Here is a 19,186-nt window from a genome sequence, read left to right on the forward strand (position 1 = left end):
TGGGAGACAGCAAAGGAAGGGGTGACACTGTCCAAAAAGAAATGGACTCTTTACCTGACTTAATGTAATTATAACCACTCTGTAAATCACCTTCATAATAACAAGTTAAAACAAGAAAAATGAAATAATTTAAGTAAAACAAACTTTTTAAACCAAACCAAAAAAAAGAGTTGATACTGCGTTCCTCTGTCTTAGAGACATAGCAGGTATGAAAGCATGTGAGTAGTCTGAGGCCAGGCCATAGAAGGCACTGGTGCTTCTTCCTTGTTCTGTACACCACTCACTTGGTGGAAGCCAGCTGCTATGGAAAAGAATACCCAAGCAGCTCCATGGAAAACTTATGGCAGGGTGCTAACACTTTCTTGAAAGTGGACCATCCACCCCCAATCTAGTGCTCAGTTGTTGGCAGTTTCAGTAACCTCTAATTTGCAACCTCAAGAGAGACCTTGGGTGGCTCATGCCTATAATCCTAGCTACTCAGGAGGCTGAGATCTGAGGATCGAGATTCAAAGCCAGCCCAGGCACTAAAGACCATGAGACTCTTATCTCCAATTAACCACTAGAAAACCAGAAATGGTACTGTGGCTCAAGGGGTAGGGCAGTAACCTTGAGCTGAAGAGCTCAGGGACAATGCCAGGGCCCAGAGATAAGGTAGTAGCCTTGAGCTAAAGAGCTCAGAGACAGTGCCCAGGCCCAGAGTTCAAGCCCCATGACTGACAAAAAAATTCTGTTTAAAATTACCTACACAGATTGGGGACATGGTAGAGCATCTGCCTAGCAAGTGCAAGACCCTAATATCACCAAGATAGTAAGAGTAACAATTATAAGAATACCAACTTTCAACTATGTATATAAAATGTAGATAAAACATAAATTGTCCATTTAGGCTGAGGTCTCAGATAGAGAGAGAGAGAGAGAGAGAGAGAGAGAGATAGATAGATATAGATAGATAGATAGATGAATGTGTGTATGTATACACATACATATATATTCCAAAGGTTAAAAAAAAACTAAAACTGAAGTTTGAAACCTACAATATTTGATCCAAGGCATTTTGGACAAGTAATATTCAACCTGAAATAATAATTTGTTGTTTTAAACTGTTATATTTTGGAAGACTGATATTTGTTATGGGCAATGTCATGTCCTTAAAGATCCTGGTCCCTACACAAGGAACACAGCCACATCTTCCCTTGTGCCTCAAGAAACCCAGAATAGATTTGTTTCCTAATACTGAATGATTAATTAGAGTTCTGTTGGGGAAATACTCACTGCCTTCCCCTAGCACTATTAACCTTGGACTTGGCCAGTCACTTGCATTGCCAGTAGAATATGAGCAGATGCGATACAAGTGGAGACTTGAACTCACAGGTTCATTGCATGGTTTTGGCCAAGCTATCACAAACTGTGCACCTGTCACTTGAAAAAGAACAGATGCCCCAGGATGCCTCTGTTCCAGGAAAGAATAACATGAAGGTAACTCAAACCCAGTCCACAGCCTGGACCAAGTGCACCAACTCAGAGCTTGGAGGGAACCAATGCAGTGGATGATTCAAATACAATGATGCTACTGCTGCCTGCCATGAGGCCCCGGTGGTCGGTTAGACTGTAGCGTTGTATCAAGGGCTGCCTAATATGTATACACAACTCCTAAAGAGTGTGTTTCCTTGTATGTCTTCTAAGCCAGTGCTTAGAACACTCCAAAAAACCTTAGCAGACTTACAGAAGATGTACTTCACATACCATCAAATCATTTACCCTCTTAAAGAAAGGCAATCACCACTCTCTAGTTCTAGAATATTTCCATTGCCCAAAGAAAGAAGTTCACTAGCATTAGCAATCTCTTAACCATCTTTCATAAGAGCTTGAATTGAAAATGTTCAGAAATTTTAGCCAAGGGTTGGGCACTGGTGGCTCACACATGTAATCCTAGCTATTCAGGAGCTAAGAACTGGTGGCTTAAACCCGTAACCCTAGCTACTCAAGAGACCCAGCAAAATACCAGACTGGATGCACGGCTCAAATGCTGGAGTTCCAGCCATAAGCAATAAAAGCCAAATAAAAGACTCTAAGTGTAAATGGGGTACCAGCACATGCCCACAAAAAGAAAATAAGAAATTCTTAGAAAACCTCTTATTCTAAACCTACATGATAAAACAAACACTGTAGAAATGTGTCTTCCCTAGGGACCTTTCACTTTTTAATCTTTCAAACAAGATATATCCACAGATCCCATATTTTAATATAAATATTTAAAACATTTTAAATTGTTATTGCAAAGCAAAAGCCACTTGGAGGGAATCTACAAATCACAGCAATATGATTACATTAAAAGCCACAAAATATTACCTACGGGAAATCCAATTCAAAACTAATTCAAAACTGTTAGTAACTGGGAATAGAATCTGTTTCATACTGTTTTTTTTTTTTAAAGATCTCTTGATCCAGCACCAAAAAGCTAAGTAAAAGCTCAGCATTCCAATAATGAAGACCAGAATTTCAAAAATAAGCAAGTGTACACTTTCAAAATATTAATAGCTGAGAATGACAAGGATCGACTCACTATTCTTGGTAGATAACTTGAAACCATACTTAAATTCACTTTTAAATATGACAAAAGTAAGTACTTTAAAATCTACTATGGTAAGCACATTTCATTCTGTTCAGCAAAGAGAGAGAAAGAAGTCTTCCCTGATTTTATTTCATTGTGCTGATGTAGCCATTTTACCAAATCTTCGAGAATAGTCATCCTAATCATCACCCTTCCTGGCAAAAATAAAAGCGAAAGAAGACTAGCAAAGTACTCAGGAAGCTTCCACTCTCAGATCCACCAAAGCTGTCCAACCAGTTTTTATTTTTACCCTCTTTCCTGAACTCTGCTCCACACAGGACCCAGCTGCGCTCTGCCAATCTGGGTCACTCAGCACAGAGGATCAGTGGGCAACAGCCGCTGTAGCCACTTTTAGAAGGGCTCTGCATGCCAGGGAGTGCCCAGACCCAGAGCTCTGCATTCTCTGGATCCAACTAACTACATGGTTTTGCTATTGCTAGGCAAATTTCAGACTCCAAAACCTCCACCCTTACCCGAGGGACAGGGGATGAAACTGGAGAAACAAATCAGATACTGGCATTGGGTATCACTTCTCCTCTAACGTTTTGTGAAAACTGCTATTTGCTCCTAGGTTCCAGATCTGTCAGTGAGCAGGCCTCTACTGCTTACCCACCCAGTCTCCAATCACTCAAGCCAAGCCAACAATCCCTCTTCATAAGCAGTAGAGTTGCTATTTTATAATTCCGTATGAAATAAATTCCCACTGGGAAGAAAAAGAGTCAAAGGACCCAAGATAGACCTTTTAATTTGTTTTTATTCAATACTTAAAATCAAGTTGATTCATTCAATCACATTTTTTGTGGTTTGTGGTTTGTTGCTAGTGTGTATGTATACACATGAACTTACGTACCAGTACTGCGGCTTGAACTCAGAGCTTGGGCATTGTTCCATAGCTTTTTTTCTCGAAGGGCTAGTGCTTTACCACTTGAGCCACAGTCCACTTCATGCTTTTGTTTTTTTTTCTTGTTAAGTGGAAATAAAGGTCTCATGGTAGCAGGGCACGGTGGCTCATGCCTGTAATCCTAACTACTCAGGAGGCTGAGATCTGAGGATCAAGGTTCAAAGCCAGCCCAGGCACAAAAGAACCTGAGACTCTTATCTCCGATTAACCTCTAGAAAACAGGAAGTGGGGCTTGGGTCAACGGTAGGATGGTAGCCTAGAGCTGAAGAACTCCAGGGCAATGCCCAGGCCCAGTGGTAGGGCAGTAGCCTTGAGCTCTTCCTTGAGCTTAAGAGCTCAGGGACAGCACCCAGGCCGAGTTCAAGTCCCACAACCTACCCCCCCCCCAAAAAAAAGGTCTCATGGACTTTCCTTCTCTAGCAGGCTGTGAACCAGTCCTCAGATCTCAGCCTCCTGAGTAGCTACTGTTAGAGGCATGGGACAGAGTACCTGGAATTCAATCTCATTTTTATACTTAATAAAAATCAATAAGGCTCTGAGTTGGATACTTAACATTCAAAAAAAAAGCACTACTAAAGATGACATTTTCCTAGTCTCATAAAAACAGGAAGAAATCTATAAATTCCATCATATGAGAAGCTAAGACAGGCCTGGGCTACATAGTGAGATTATGTCTAAAATAATAATAAGAAGAATATAAATAAAACAATCTGCTAATGTTTCTATATTAAACCATTCCTAGATTATAGTCTATGGTCATCTCTAAGAAATAACTATTATTCTAAGTTTACCCCTCCCCGATATGTACCTATATATAATCAATTTTTAATTAAAATGTTATTAACAACTCTTGGGGGCCTCGGCATCCACTTCCTTTTACAGCTCTTTTACATAAACTACTCCAATTTTCCCTTAAGACATTCACTGCTTCTTTGCTGGGCAGAGGCTAAAATCTTTGATCAGGATGAAGCAGACTGAAGTCTGACTGGCTTAGGCTAATCGGCTCATCTACTCCCAGTTCTCATGAATGAGGGTTTGTCCCCTTTCTCTGTCCAAAGGCTGTACGGAGACTCTCAGTGAAAAAGCCTGAACCTTCTGGGGTAGGGTTAGTAAACTTTTTTTCCAAAACCAGTTTTGGTTAGATTTTTGTTGCTTTCAACAATAAAAAAAATTAACAGGAACATATTTATTTTTAAAAATTTTTTTTTACTAAAGCCACGTGTGGCAGCATACCCATCACTGCAGTTTTTCTGAGGCTGAGGCAAGATTGACAGTTCAAAGCCAGCCTGAGTTTTAGGGCAGCCTGGCAATATACCAACATTCTATCTAGAAACCAATATTGCTAACTATAGAACCACTGAAGCAAAAAATCAAATAAAAAAACATTTAAATACATTGTACAGAAGTGGAAGGAGGGAATAACAAAAAAAAAAATCTGAGGTGGGGGGAAATCAGACCTTTTAATGACCAAGAAGCCAAAAGAAGCCTGGAGCTAGGCTCGGACTCACTAGATCCCTGGCTTGTGACGGCCTCCTCTTTCCAGTCCTGCTGGTTTGTGACATAAAGTACTAAAGTGCTAATAAAAACCCCATATGAGGCCTAGGGGTATATATCCTAATGGTAAAGAACTTAGCTATCCTATGCAGGTTCAATCCCCAGCAACCAAAAAATTAAACGAAATTCACATGAGCCACTGCAATGTGTATCTGACAAAGCTTCTTGTATTTCCCAGTTGCAACTGCAATGATTCATATTACAGAAACATAAATCATAGCAACACCAACTGTGTTCCACTCAGAACACCACGTTCTCAGCCACAGGAGAAGGGGCTCTGTGAGGGCCCCACAGGGGCTCACAGCCTGCCTACTTGTCTCAACTGGTGTAGAACTTAATGCAATAGGCCCAGCAGAAAACCTTGAAGTGGGACAGATACCTGGGTGTCACAGAACTAACCAGAAGGCAGAGAACTGCCCAGAAGGCAGACACAATTGCAGACATTTTGCTTTGTTAATAGGCATTTCAGTTCCAGGTGTTGATACCTGGCCTCTGAATCCAGAGACCAAGTCAAGGCCCAGAGAAGGAGAATGCAATGGAGTGAGAGATGGAAAGAGGAGAGGAGTGGAAAGAGCTCCACCCATTGGCAATGGTCCATTCTGCTTCTGTAATGGCTTTTCATTAGAGTCCTAACCACTCTCCTGACAACATTGATCTTTTTAAAAACATTGAAAGGGCTCCAGTTGCAGGGAATGTGCATGGGAGCCAGATTGGTGGAACTGTTTCCTAGCAACTAACAGTACTGTGTGCACAGAAGATGCTCAATAAGCAGTATCTTAGACAGAAAAGGAACTGGGGAGGGGAACAGGAGGGCGGGCCCACTGCTGGGTTGGAAGGAGCTGAAATCAGGGTCTCCTGGGGAGTTTTTAATGGGTTCCAAAGATGAACTGGAAAGTTATCTCTTATAATGAAAATCTCCCTTTCTATGTACGTGTGTTTTACATGTACACACACATACATGGGCACACACACACACACACACAGAGACATACACTAGGCAGCTATATTGAGGATAAAACAATAGTGTATAGTATTGATCAATCCAATCTCATGGGTTAGATTACCTAGGTTCAGATGTGAAATCTCAGCTCTGTCTCTTATCAGCTCTATGGCTTCTAGCCAATCAGCTAATATCTCCATGCTTTGATGCTCCCCTCTATAAAATGGGCATAAAAGAGTGCCAGGCACCAGGCCAGCACTTGGACTGTAGCTGTGGGTCTAGAAATAGGTCCATGCTGTCATTGTCTACTTTGGGTCTGAATTGGCCCCTTTCTCACTTGGTATCACCGCCCTCCATCATTTCTGCCTCAGGATGAATCAGGCTTCCACTTGTCCCTGGCTCCTTCCAGTGTATGACATCCTGCCAGGTCCCTTAGGAAATGAGTGGCAACCACATCTGTGGGCTGATGACAACATTCAGCTCCACAAGACACTTTTGTACTTTGTATAGGAAAGGTGGAGAGGGTGCTGTTTCTCAGTGTTTCCCCGGGTCACAGTCACAAATGGTGGTTTCTTCAGATCAGTTGGTATCTTTGTGTGGAATTTTTACTTTTAAAAATACTCACTTTGGAACTTAGGCTCAATGGTTTCCCTCATTCGTCATAATCAGTAGAAACCTTGGGCTCTACTAGCAGAGATTTGCAATAGAGCAAAATCTTGATACATAAGGACATATAATGTGAAGCTAATTGAAAGGACCTCCAGGATAGTGAAACAAAAGCCATATAACGAATGATTGTTGTCCTTAATGTACTATGTTGTCTCTCATCTCCTTTGCTGTCCCTTGGTTATCTCATATTGGTATAGTATCTCACTTTGTTATCTGATATATTGAATTTATTTGTATTTGGATATTTGAAATTTGATAGGGAAGGGGGGAAAACCAAGACGGGTGGGGGGTGTGGGGGGGGAGGGAAATGGGTACCAAAACATGTGAAAGGGTATCAATGTATGTGAATTAATGCACCTTCTATCTGGCAAATATCATGTAACCTCTTTACTAATTACAATAAAAAATAAATAAATAAAAATAAAAACACTCACTTTGGGGCCGGGAGTTTGGCCTACTGGTAGAGTGCTTGCCTAGCATGCATGAAGACCCGGGTTCGATTCCTCGGTACCCACATACATAGCAAAAAGCTGGAAGTGGTGCTGAGGCTCAAGTGGTAGAGTGCTAGCCTTGAGAATGTCCAAGGACAGTGCTCAGACCCTGAGCCCAAGGCCAGGACTGGCAAAAAAACAAAAAACAAAAACAAAAAAAAAACTCACTTTTTGGTGCACACCTAAGCCCAGATTATAGGCCCATCATTCAAAGCTAGCCCAGAGAAGAAAGGCCATGAGTTCTTATCTCCAATTAACCACCAAAAAGCTGAAGTGGAGCTATAGTTCAAGTGGTACAATGTGAGTTCAAGATTCAATACCACCACGTTTTCTCTCATATGCAGAAGCTAGATCTAAAATACATAGGAACATGATAAATTATACACTCTAGGCATTCACACACAGTGAGAGCAAAGGATACTCAGAAGAACAGAAATGCACAATTTCTCTGTGCATCTGATCATATAAAATAATATTTATCAAACCTAGGAAATGAAAACAATAGGGTTTTTGGGTGTGGGGGAGGGTAATGGGGACCAAGACATGTGAAAGGGTATCAATGTATGTGAATTAATGCACCCTCTATCTGGCAAATATCATGTAACCCTTTTATTAATTACAATAAAAATATTTTTAAAAATAAATAAATAAAATACAAAAAAGAGAAAACAATAGAGTTTTTTTCCCTTTTTGCTATGTTGGGCTTTTTTTCTTTTTGTTCTGTTTGTTCATTTATCTGTCTTTGGGAAGGCAAGGGGTGGCACAGAAATGGGGGGACAGAGAGTAAACAAATGAAAGAATGGTACTGAATGCATACTATGTTGAAAATGAACAAACAACTATACTTGCAGGGGAGTAGGAGAGAGCAAGGGAGGGGTGACATTGTCCAAAATATGTATATACCTATATATGTACACATATATAGACATATACACTGATTACCTGACTTAAGTAACTGTAACCCCCCTGAACATCACCTTCATAATAACAATTGGAGTAGGTGGAGGGAAAGGGGGGCATAAACATGAGAAGAGGTATCAAGGTTCTAGAAATAATGTACCCATAATCTGACAAATGTAACTGTAACCCCTCTTTACATTATCCCAACAAAAAAATACAATTTTACAAAAATTTAGTATTCAAACCAGCACACACACACACAAAAATTCCCACTTAGTACTGGAGAATATTGTGATAAACAGAACTTCTCTTCAGTACTTTTCTTTTTTCAGATACTCTCAGATTGGAAGAACGGTAATCCTTTTTCTGAACTTAGCTGGACTTTGAGTTTAAGTGAGGGGCGGGGGGAGGGGGGAGAGGCTTTGAGGTTAGGAAAGAAAGAGAAGGTGAAGGTCCTGAAGCTCTGTGTAGTTAAAAGAGGGCTCCTTAAATTACCCTTCCCTCTGCCACCGCTTGCCAGGGGTCCAATCGCTCACTGCCTCGGGCAACAACTGAAGGAACCGCTGATTATAATCATTCCTCAAAAATAACTTTGCGTCCTGTCAGGACAGCAACAGCATCTACTTTCTCTGCCACCCTAGAGTGTAAGTGCCAATCCGGTGGCCGTGGCTGGGCTCAGACGCACCAAACCCTGCGGGGCTGTGAATGGAGTGGGAAAGTGGGGGACGAGGGTGGAGACCGAGGATGGAGATCAGGCTCCCAGGGACCATTCCTCCCCTGCCGAGCGCAGGGCCAGGTGTGCTGTGCGCAGGGCCAGGTGTGCCGCAGAAGTGGAAGGCTCCTGGCTGCAAGGCCATGGGGAGGGCGAGGCCCAGGCAGTAGTGGTGAAGCCAGGGGTTGAAAGGATTTAGCCCTGGAGAAGTAAGGAAGCTGATCCAAGGCGCCCCCAAATTCAGCAATCCCTCTCTCCTTTCTCTCCAGGAAATGATGCATGACTTACTAAGGCCTAAAAGATCACCTCCAGAGTAGTCAGGTCACTGAGCAATAGAAAGGAAACAGATGTGCAGGAGGAAGTTTCTAGAAGGGACCTTACAAGAAGGCCATAGTCTTTCTTTCCCCTCTTCCATCTCCTTTCTGGATAGGTGATGTGATCACCTCACTGGCAGCGACATTGGACGGTGAGGAGACAACTGAGGATTTATGGTGCTGCCCAAGTGGCCTCGGACGATTTGTTTATAAACTGCGCATTTCAGAGGAATGTAGAGCAGGTTCCCAAGTCACCACCTGAATCACCCTACGAAATGACCATTCACCACTTAAGAAGCACACAGGTTTCGTGCAGCTGCTTTTTCATCCAAGGAGAGGGGGCCTCCACAGCCTCCGTTTCACCCAAGATTTTTACTTCCCAGTTTGGCCTAGTGGTAGAGTGCTTGCCCAGCATGCACAAACACCTGGGTTCGATTCCTCAGTACCACATACATAGAAAAAAGCCATAAGTGGTGCTGTGGCTCAAGTGGTAGAGTGCTCGGGCCCTGAGTTCAAGCCCCAGGACTGGCAAAGCGTGTGTGTGTGTGTGTGTGTGTGTGTGTGTGTGTGTGTGTGTGTGTGTGTGTATTTTTTAACCCTCAAGTCCAAGCTCAAACAGTTCTCTGCCATTTCTTCTAGGAAAAGAATTCTTTTTCTTTTTCTTTTTTTTCCCACCAGTTCTGGGGCTTGAACTCTAAACCTGTGCACTGTCCCTGAGCTACTTTTGCTCAAGGCTAGCACTCTACCACTTGAGTAGCTAGGATCACAGGTATGAGGCACCAGCACCAGGCTTTGTTTGTTTGTTTGTTTTATTTTTGGTACCAGAACTGGGGCTTAAACTTCTCTCACTCACAGCTGGTGCTGACACTTGAGCCACGCCCCTCTGTTGCCAGCACTTTTCTGACTTATTGGAGATAAGCATTTCCCTGTGTCTGGATGGCTACTGTGGAACCATGAGCCTCAAATCTCAGCCCCTTGAGTAGACAGGATTAAAGGCATGACCCACCTGTGCCCAACCCCCCCCTTTTGTTTTCTTTTTGAGACACAGTCTGACCACATAGCCTCAAAGCCACAGCCCACATGCCTGAGCCTCCCAAGAGGTGGCATTACAGGTGCCTATTCGGCCTATTCTTTGCCTTTATAATCTGCATCCAAATTTTTAGTCCTATAATTATTTATTCTCTCTCACTTTATTTTGTGCGCTCAGGAGCTATGCTTGTTTGGTCCACGCCCACTGATTCACAGCACTGTGCCTATCACTTTGGGAGCTCAGTAAACACTTTCCAAGGAAGGAAGTTAAGGAATTCTTAGAGCCCACTGTCACATATTAATGTTTATTTTTTTTATATCATTGTTTGCAATGTAGGAAATTCAAATGAATGATAGCCAGGCATCCCAACTCATTGTTTTCATATTTTGAAACATTTGAGAAAGTCTTCATTCCATTTCAATTCGAACAAAATATTGAGTTAAAAATAAAATAATTGGCTGAGTGCCAGTAGCTCACATCTGTAATCCTAATTACTCAGGAGGCAGAGGTTTGAGGATCCAGACTCAAAGGGAGCCTGGGCAAAAATAATCTAAGTTGAGCTATACCTAAAACAGCCAGAAACAGAGATACCATTCACATAACAGAGTGCCAGCCTTCAGCAAAAAAGCTAAGGGAAAGTACTCAGGCCCCAAGTTCAAGCTCCAGGATGGGCATAATGAAAAATTTAATAAATAAATAATTGTTTGAAATCTCATTCTGCTACAAATGTTTCTTAGGAAAAGATAATAATATACCCATTATAATAAATCAAACTCCAGTTCTTCACTTGCTATAAACTTACTTGGTAATGAATAAGGTTAAAGATTTGTTTTTTCAAATATTATATCATAATAATGAAAAATAAGCAATCCCTCTGCCCTTGACCTTTATTCAAAGAGAAAATTCAGGCCAGGACTGATGGACTGGCTCAAATGGCAGAGCAATTGCCTAACAAAGGCAGCATCCTGACTTCAAATCCAAGTATTTCCACCACCAACAAGCAAGTACAGGGATATTCTACATGGCCTCTGGTGCCCTATTGAGTGGTGGTTAGATGGGTTCTAGGCCTAATTTCTACAGTTGACCTGGAGGTTAAGCTGCAACCTACAGTAGATACTCTAGAGTAGCCACAGCCACACAGATTAGCTGTCCTGGCCTAACAGCTCAATTCTTCAGGGCTCAGCACAGAGCTCTCACATACAGTTTTGCTGACAGTATAGGCTTTGCAGGAAACCGTGTTTTCACCAAATTATTTCTGAGTTATATGGTACATAATCAAGATACCTTGTTTCCACTTCATGCCAAAGTAATTCCCTGGAAGCTGACAGCCACCCACTGGGGTCAGATGCAGAAGGACATCTCTTTGCAAGCGTAAGCATGGAATTTTTCCTCTACAGACCGGAAGTCAGTGATGTCATTCCTCCTCGCAGAGAGAGGCATCGTCTCTGATCCAGGCAGGACTTTGCCAATACTCTGACATTCCTCTTTTAAATATAAAGAACTAGCATTTTCTCTTTATTATTAGGAACCCTCTAGTTTCAGCTGTTTTTATATTTCTCAGTCACTTAACAACACAATTCTACCAACCTTTCCTTTCTTCGTCTTACTGCACTGAAGTCATCTTTTACCCCACCCTTCCCTGGACAAGTCACTTCTGGCACTATCTTTCACCAGAATTGCAAACACACATCCTTCAGAAGAAATGATATAGTGTATTTTCCAAAAATCATAAGACAGTCTGAACTTTAAAAAAAAAATCAGCCAGTTTACCTTGGTCCTGATGGTTCATGCCTATATTTCTAGTTACTCAGGAGGCTGAGATTTCAGGATCATGGGTCAAAACCATCCCAGGCAGGAAAACCTGGGAAATTCTTATGACCAAGTCACCAGTGAAAAGCCATAAGTGGAGCTGTGGCTCAAGTATAGAGTATCAGCTTTGAGCTTTTTCACTAAGGACAGCACCCAAGTCCTGAGTGTAAACACTAGTAATGGCACAAAAAAAGAAAGGGGAGGGGAAGGGGAAAGGAAAGGGGAAAAGGAAGAGGAAGGGAAGAGAAGGGAAAGGGAAAGGGAAGGAAGATCAACTAGTATTAACTGGTATAGTTCTGAGCCATGAAAATCAAGGCCACAATTCAGCCATTTGATAAGACTGAAGTGTAGGGATGCCAACCACAAGCTCAACTCACCAAGTCAATGAGCTGCAGAGCAGGCCCCCTGGCCTTCTAGCACTGGACCTCAATGCCTGATACTACCAGTCTCCTCTGGGAGAAGAAAGTGCCTTTTAGCCCAATGCAACATTTTCACTACCCCAGGTGAAATCTGTCCACATGGACAAAGATGAGAGCTCTACCGCAAAGGCCACAGACAGCTGTGCACATCAGCATTGACAAAGCTGGGAACCAGGAAATGACTAGTCTTCACAGGGATTTTTTTGTCTCACAGCACAACTTAAGTTTCAGTCTCCTATGATGAACTTACAGATGAACCAAGCAACAACAAGCCCAACTTTTTGACACCAATCTTGTCTCTCCCACCCCTCTAGATAGCCCTAAAACTCAGTGGTCAGCAAGGCGCTCATGCGCGCTCTCTCTCTTCCCCCCCCCCCCGCCCCCTGCCACAGAAAAGACACTGGGAAACTCAAGCTTCCAAACTAAAATCTACTTATTGTCAAGGTTGCTTCTATTTTTGACTCTCATTGTCTGCTCTAACCTTAATAACTGTCCTTATACTCCCAACTGAAGAAAAAAGCCAAACAGACCACAGAGGTACTTATTACTTATTCAAATTCTACAAAGTCAGGTGCTGGTGGCTCACACCTGTAATCCTAGCTACTCAGGAGGCTGAGATCTGCAAATGCTGGTTCAAAGCCAGCCCAGGCAGGAAAATTCATGATATTCTTATCTCCTATTAATCACCAAGAAGAAGAAAGTGGAGCTGTGGCTCAAGTGGTAGAGCACAGCTTTTAGTGAAAAAGCTAAGGGATAGTGCCCAGGCCCTGAGTTCAAGTCCTATTACTGGTACAAGAGAAAAAAATAGTACTTACTTATGAGGAAACAATATGTGCACAGAATTCAACCAATGTTAATATACAATAAGCACTAGATAAATGATAGCTTTAATCAGCAGCAGCGGCTGCTGCAGAACTGCAGTTTCAGGACAGTCTGAAGCAAAATGAAAAGCCACTGAGCCAATTTCCAGCACTTCTAGAGTTGCCTGTTCCCACCTAGCACGGACTGCCACCCAGACTCAAAGCCAGATGTCTGCAACATGCTCCATTGTCCTGCATCTGTGGAAAGCAAGGGCCAAGAGACCCAATGGCTTAGGAACACATGACCCCCTCCCTCCCCCACCTCTGGTGGCCAGTGCTCTCTGCCCATTTAGAACTTATTTGATACATTTGGTTTCCAGGGAGATGCGGGGCCTAGAACTGCCAGCCCCACCTCCAACTCCTCTTCCCCTTTCCCCAAACTTGTGGGACTTCACTGTTCTCTCACCATGTGACAACATTGTGTCACAGCAGTTCTGTGTACAAACAAGGCAGACTGTTTCAAAGTCCTGGTGAGAAAGATGTGCCTTACTCTGATATTACAAATCTATTCAAACTACTATTCCGTTCTTCAGCTACCCCCAAATTTTCTTCCTGTGCCCCATTTCTCCCATATAGAGCTGGAAGACTAAAGTTAAAACATTTTTGTAACAAAATTATATTTTAAAAATATTGTAAGAGTCATCAAGTCCCTTCAGAGATGGAGAATTAGATGTCATAATAACTCATGGCATTACATCACAAATGTCCGAGGTTAGTGACTAGTGACTACCCAATACTAGATTATCTCAAAGGCTACTCATAAATTTCCCTACTGCCAAGTAGTATAGCATCATTTAGTCTTGAAGCATTAAGGTATCTTCAGTGCTTTTACTCTTCAGAATTAGGTCTCCGTTGAATAAAAGAAATAATTCTATGTAGATACGGAGAAATGAAGCAAAAGAATGAACAGATTCCTTCCAGTCTAGTCCCACTTGTATGAAATAGGAATTAGGTCACAAGTAACACTGCATTCATCACCAGGTCCCAAGGATATGCTATGATTAAGTTAAAGGAGTCCAGAAATTTCTCAAACTGAGAAGGAAGACAGTTTGATTGAAATTTCCAGCCCCTCCTTAAGGATCTGGCAACCTGTTCCAAATCAACTAAAAGCAAGTTGAATGGACATCTGTTTCTCCACAAAGTGTTTGGCACCAAAGAAAACTGCAGATTATAACAGACTAATATTGTTATGGGTGGAAAGACACAAAGGGAGGAGAGAATGGAAAAATTAGAATCATCTATCTACTAGCAAAAAAACTAACTCTATCAATGCCATTAGAAAAGAGAAGGGAGGGGGGAAGAAGGAAATTCAATGGAGGAATTGTTATTTCTCCGAAGAGTTGACACTGCCTTTGTGGACACAATAGTTCTGTATTTGAGATGAATATTTGCACATTTACCACTTGTTTAATGATTTAATTTTGAATTGTCTACAAGAGGAGAGGCACTAATTATTCTGCTTGCGGGTTAGGTAGCAAAATCCACACATTCAACAATGTCCAACACAATACTAATGAATCATTTTCTAAGCCTTGATGGACTAGTGAGTCATCTTATGGTTAGATTATTACAGGTTTTCCTCAGATCCCCAAATCACTTAAATACAATGAGAATACCGTGTAGTAGGGCTGGAAGCATAACTCAAGTTGAAGAGTACCAGCCTAGCAAGAGCAAAGTCCTGAGTTCAATTCCTAATGTTGTCAAATAAAAATAGCTACAGTGATAGTAATAATAACATGGAACAACCATCTTCTTACTTTCTGGCCACACTATTCGGTATCAACAGAGATAGGCTGGAGTATAGCTCAGTGTTAGAACTCTGGCTTAGCATACCCAAGTCCCTGAGTTCAATCCCTGAATGAATAAAGGAATGAATAAATGAATAGTAAGATAACAGGATGAAATCAGTAGGTAATTGAATTGAATTTCCACATTGGAAACTTATACATCTGAAGTATTTCTTAACAGCAGGCTTAGTTGTTACTAACAACAGAAAGAATGGTAGCAGCAGCCATGGTAATAATAGCACTGGTAAGAGTAAGAACAATATCAATGGTAATAATAAGAACTATCACTTAAACCTCATTTCCTAAGCTCTGTGAATCATTCTAAGCATTTCAGACATATTCACTCATGAAATCCTCACAGCAGTCCTAGTAGGCAAGTGAAATATTATTAGTTTCCTGTTTTGTGATGTTCTCCACAATATCCCTTTGTTATTTCTGTTAACAATGAGAACTATCATTCAAAGAAAATATTTAGAACCATAAAGACGGAAAAAGCAGCTTGCCCAAGGTCACCTAGCCAGAAAGTGACAGACCAGAAAATCAGACCCATGATGTCCAGCAGCAAAGGTGGACCTCTCAGCCACATGATACATTACTTCCCCTGGCTTAGAAGACCTTCTAAAAAAGGAATATGTCCCGCCAATGAATGCGTGAAATGGGCTGTTTATCTTAGCCCCACAAAAAGACACACAGCCTGCTCCTACAGCTATAAAAAGTGGCTGTGTTACTACTCAACTATACCCAGGATGTGACCCCCCTTAGATCATCTTTGCCGACTAAAACCAAGGCTGGGGGTGGGGTGAGGGAAGAGCCTCCTTCCCAGCCACATTTCCTGCTCAGTGACACAGTCCTCCCACAGCCACGACTGCTGGCTGTGAAATTCCTCACTGAGAAGTTAAGTCCCAGAGTTCTTTCCTTGAGCTTTAAGAATGAAAATTTTCAACAACTTCTGATCAAAGAAACAACAGGACTGATGAAAAGAAACAAGCAATGAAGTGTGTTTATTAACTTACTCCACCCAGAGGAACATTTTTTTTTAATGAAAGGGTGAAATTCTTAGAACTCAAAATGAACCAAAGAAAGAAGAAAAGAAAAAAAGCCTGTGGAAAATGTAATCACCAACACAACAAAAGGGAAAAAAAACAAAGCCCTACTAGTGAAGATGTTGCCAGAGACAATGGACCCCTACTGGAGATGCAATTGTGTCAAGATAGCAATCCCCTGGGAACGGGGTTCACACTAACAGCTAGTTTATAGTTATATTAGCTGAGGAATCTTTGTTCACCTGGCAACAGTGCCAAAACCATCTGTTCCCGCCCCTAAAGCCCCACCAGAGTGGGGAGGACCCACATTTACATTTCAGGGGGAATATCCACTAAGGAAGGAGGAGATCTCAACCTCTCCCCAGAGTTAAGATCTTTTTTTTATATTGCCTGGGGGTGGGAGAAGAAGGGGGGGTCCTTTCAGTGAAATCGAATCCCACAGTTGAAAGGAGATAGGTCCTTTCAATAATGCACAGGCAACAGCTCCCGCTGCCTCGCCCTAAAGCCACGCGGTCAAGTCAAAGTTTCTCCATTCTTCGGTGGGAATACTTGGCTAAAGACTAATGCCAAATTGTCTCCAAGGCCTAAGAATTTCTTAAGGAACTTCTTCCTTTTTTCTAAGGGTTAATAAAGGCTGATGTCTCTTTTGCATGATATTTAGATATATGCACTCTTAACTTTAAAGAAAGAAAGAAAGAAAGAAAGAAAGAAGGAAAAGAAAGAAAGAAAGAAAGAAAGAAAGAAAGAAAGGAAGAAAGGAAGGAAGGAAGGAAGGAAGAAAGGAAAGGCCACAGATCTGAGGTGGATCTTTTCAATCTTACTCTAGATGGGGGCCGTGCCCCCCCAAAGTGATGGAGGCTCACCCTTCCAATGTGTGCACTTGAACTATCTACTACAATACCCTTTTAAAGGGTGAGCATACAGGATCTTAGCAACGTTGGAATTTGTTAAAGGTGTTGAAGATATTTATTTTCTTAGAGAATTTAAACTTGTGCTAACCACAATTCTTTTGATGTTGTTCCTCTTTTCCTTAATAATGGATAATGCATATATGTGCATATACACTAATAAAGTCTGTCATACATGTTCAATTACTTTTCCATCTGTTCTTCCACAGTTTTACCTAAATGCAAAATTAAAAGATAAAATTGTAGAAAAAAATAATAAAGGGTGGGTGTGCGGGTGGTATCTGCAGTGGAGGGTAGTGGGAATAAATTACTTGATGAAAAATAAGGACAGTCTGGTCTTACATCTTCCCTTCACCCCATCCACATCCAAAATCAATCTTGAGAAAATTCAACGGAAAAAAATATATATATATACAGTCATCTTACTCTCCACTCAGGCGGCAACTACAAATGTCTCTTGTGTTGCCTGCCTATCCAAGTATGCAGCAGACAGAACACCTGTCACATGCCACATATCAAATATAAAAAGCCGCTGGAGGCGTGCCTTGAGTGGCAGAGCGCTTGTCCAACAAACGCATAGGCCCTAAGTTCAAACCCCAGAGCAGCATTAAATAAGTAAATAAATAAGATAGAAATAAAAGGCCAGTGCCTTTTTTTTCCTCATACGATAGCGAGTTATGAAATGATAAAGAGACCCAGCTGGGCTTTTAGCAATCTTCTAGAGTTTGTCCTTCTGTTTCTTAGCTTCTTGGGGAACCCTGGAAGGTGGCAGGCCTGTGGCTGGAGTGTTCCGGCCACACGAGGGGAGAGGGTTTTCCAGAGGCAAGTGGGGAGGTGTAAATCTTGCGGCCTCCGAAGCTGGGTTGCCCAGCAGCCCTTGAGACCTGGGATGTTTCCGGGGTGGGGTTGGGGTTTACTAAGGGACCACCAGTCTCTGCTGGGTCAGGATCAAGGGGTAAACTAGGACGGGGAGGCACCCAGGGGAAGAGAACCGATCACATCCATCCAGGCAGATTCCCTGCTCGGGTCTCAAGGGATCGCCCCCCCCCCTCCCGCCATTCCTGCAGACAGGTCATTTGGGTAGCGCAGGGCTACCCAGCTCCGACTACAGATAGGCATCGTGAATCAGGATCACCCAGCACGCAGCTGCCCGGACTGAGCCAGACGAGAGCGCCAGTGATTTCTCTGGCCGGCCACCTAGTCATTCAAGACGGGCAATCTGTCCCCTGGGCCAGGTACCAGGTTCCTCCGAGCCCACTCCAAGAGGCGGCTGCCAATCGCGGAGCCGCGTCCCCGCGGAGGGCTCGCCGCAGGTGGGTCTCACCCGCCCAGAACCCCAACAGCCTCGCGGCTCCAGAGGGTAGACGCCCCCCGGGAGACCCCGCCAACGCCGCTCCCGAAGGCCCAGGAGGGAGACCAAGAGGCGGAGTGCGGGGCGAGGGCGCAGGACACCCCAAAATGCGGCGCCCGGGAGGACTCTGGGAGCTCAGCGCGCCTCTGCGGCTCTACAGCCCGGCCGGGCAGCGATGTCCGCTGAGATTTCCGAGGCCGGCGGGCAGAAGCGGGCGAAGGCTTGGGGGACCGCGCGCACCGCGACACTGCAGTGCCCACACACACACCGAGCGCGCAGCCCCCTCGGGGGATCCAACGCCCAAACGCCGGGGGACTGCAGATCCCCCGGGGCCAGACAGGGTGACCCCGAGCAGCCAGCCAAGAAAGTGGGGCGGGGGTGGGGGGGAGGACGAGGCTGGATCTCGAGTCCGATCAGGGATCCACCGGTGAGCGGGGCGGGTCCCCAGATCCCAGCGACTCCCTCAAGGCCACCCTCCCGCCGGCCACCAGCCCCTACCTCGATCCACTTCTGCGCCTCGGAGAAGGCGGGCTCGGGGGGCGGCTCGGGCTGCAGGGGCTGAAGAGCTTCCAGATCGAGCGTGGGACAAGCCATTTGCGAAGCCCGGGGTCCGCTGCCGGAGCGCGCTGGGCCGCCGAGAAGAGCACGGCCGCTGCCGCAGGAGCGCGCTCCCCGCCCCTTCCCGCCCGCCCTCCTGCCCTCCCCTCCGCTCCCTCGCCAGGCGCAGGTCCCGGCGGAGCCTGCCGCAGCTGTTCCCCGCGCCGCCGGGGCCGGGCAGAGTGAGTGCCCGGCGGGAGCGAGCGCCAAGACGCCGGGAGCTCCCTCTCCTCTCCACCTTCCCCGCCGCTCCGCCCCGCCGGAGGGGGATGGACGGGGGGGGGGGGGGA

At 43.9% G+C, this 19,186-nt stretch overlaps 1 protein-coding gene across 1 annotated transcript in view; it reads right to left on the minus strand.

The window, feature by feature from the left end:
- Limch1 (LIM and calponin homology domains 1) overlaps nucleotides 1-18,943 on the minus strand; it is a 292,070-nt gene extending 273,127 nt beyond the window's left edge. Inside the window, exon 1 of the mRNA XM_090343161.1 lies at nucleotides 18,798-18,943. Coding sequence (XP_090199287.1) covers nucleotides 18,798-18,893 — 96 coding nt within the window. The 5' untranslated portion in view covers nucleotides 18,894-18,943. The remainder of the gene's footprint in view (nucleotides 1-18,797) is intronic.
- Nucleotides 18,944-19,186: the final 243 nt, after the last annotated feature.

This window comes from Megascapheus bottae, chromosome 13, assembly GCF_031878675.1.
Source record: "Megascapheus bottae isolate mThoBot1 chromosome 13, mThoBot2.hap1, whole genome shotgun sequence".
Lineage (NCBI taxonomy): Eukaryota > Metazoa > Chordata > Mammalia > Rodentia > Geomyidae > Megascapheus > Megascapheus bottae.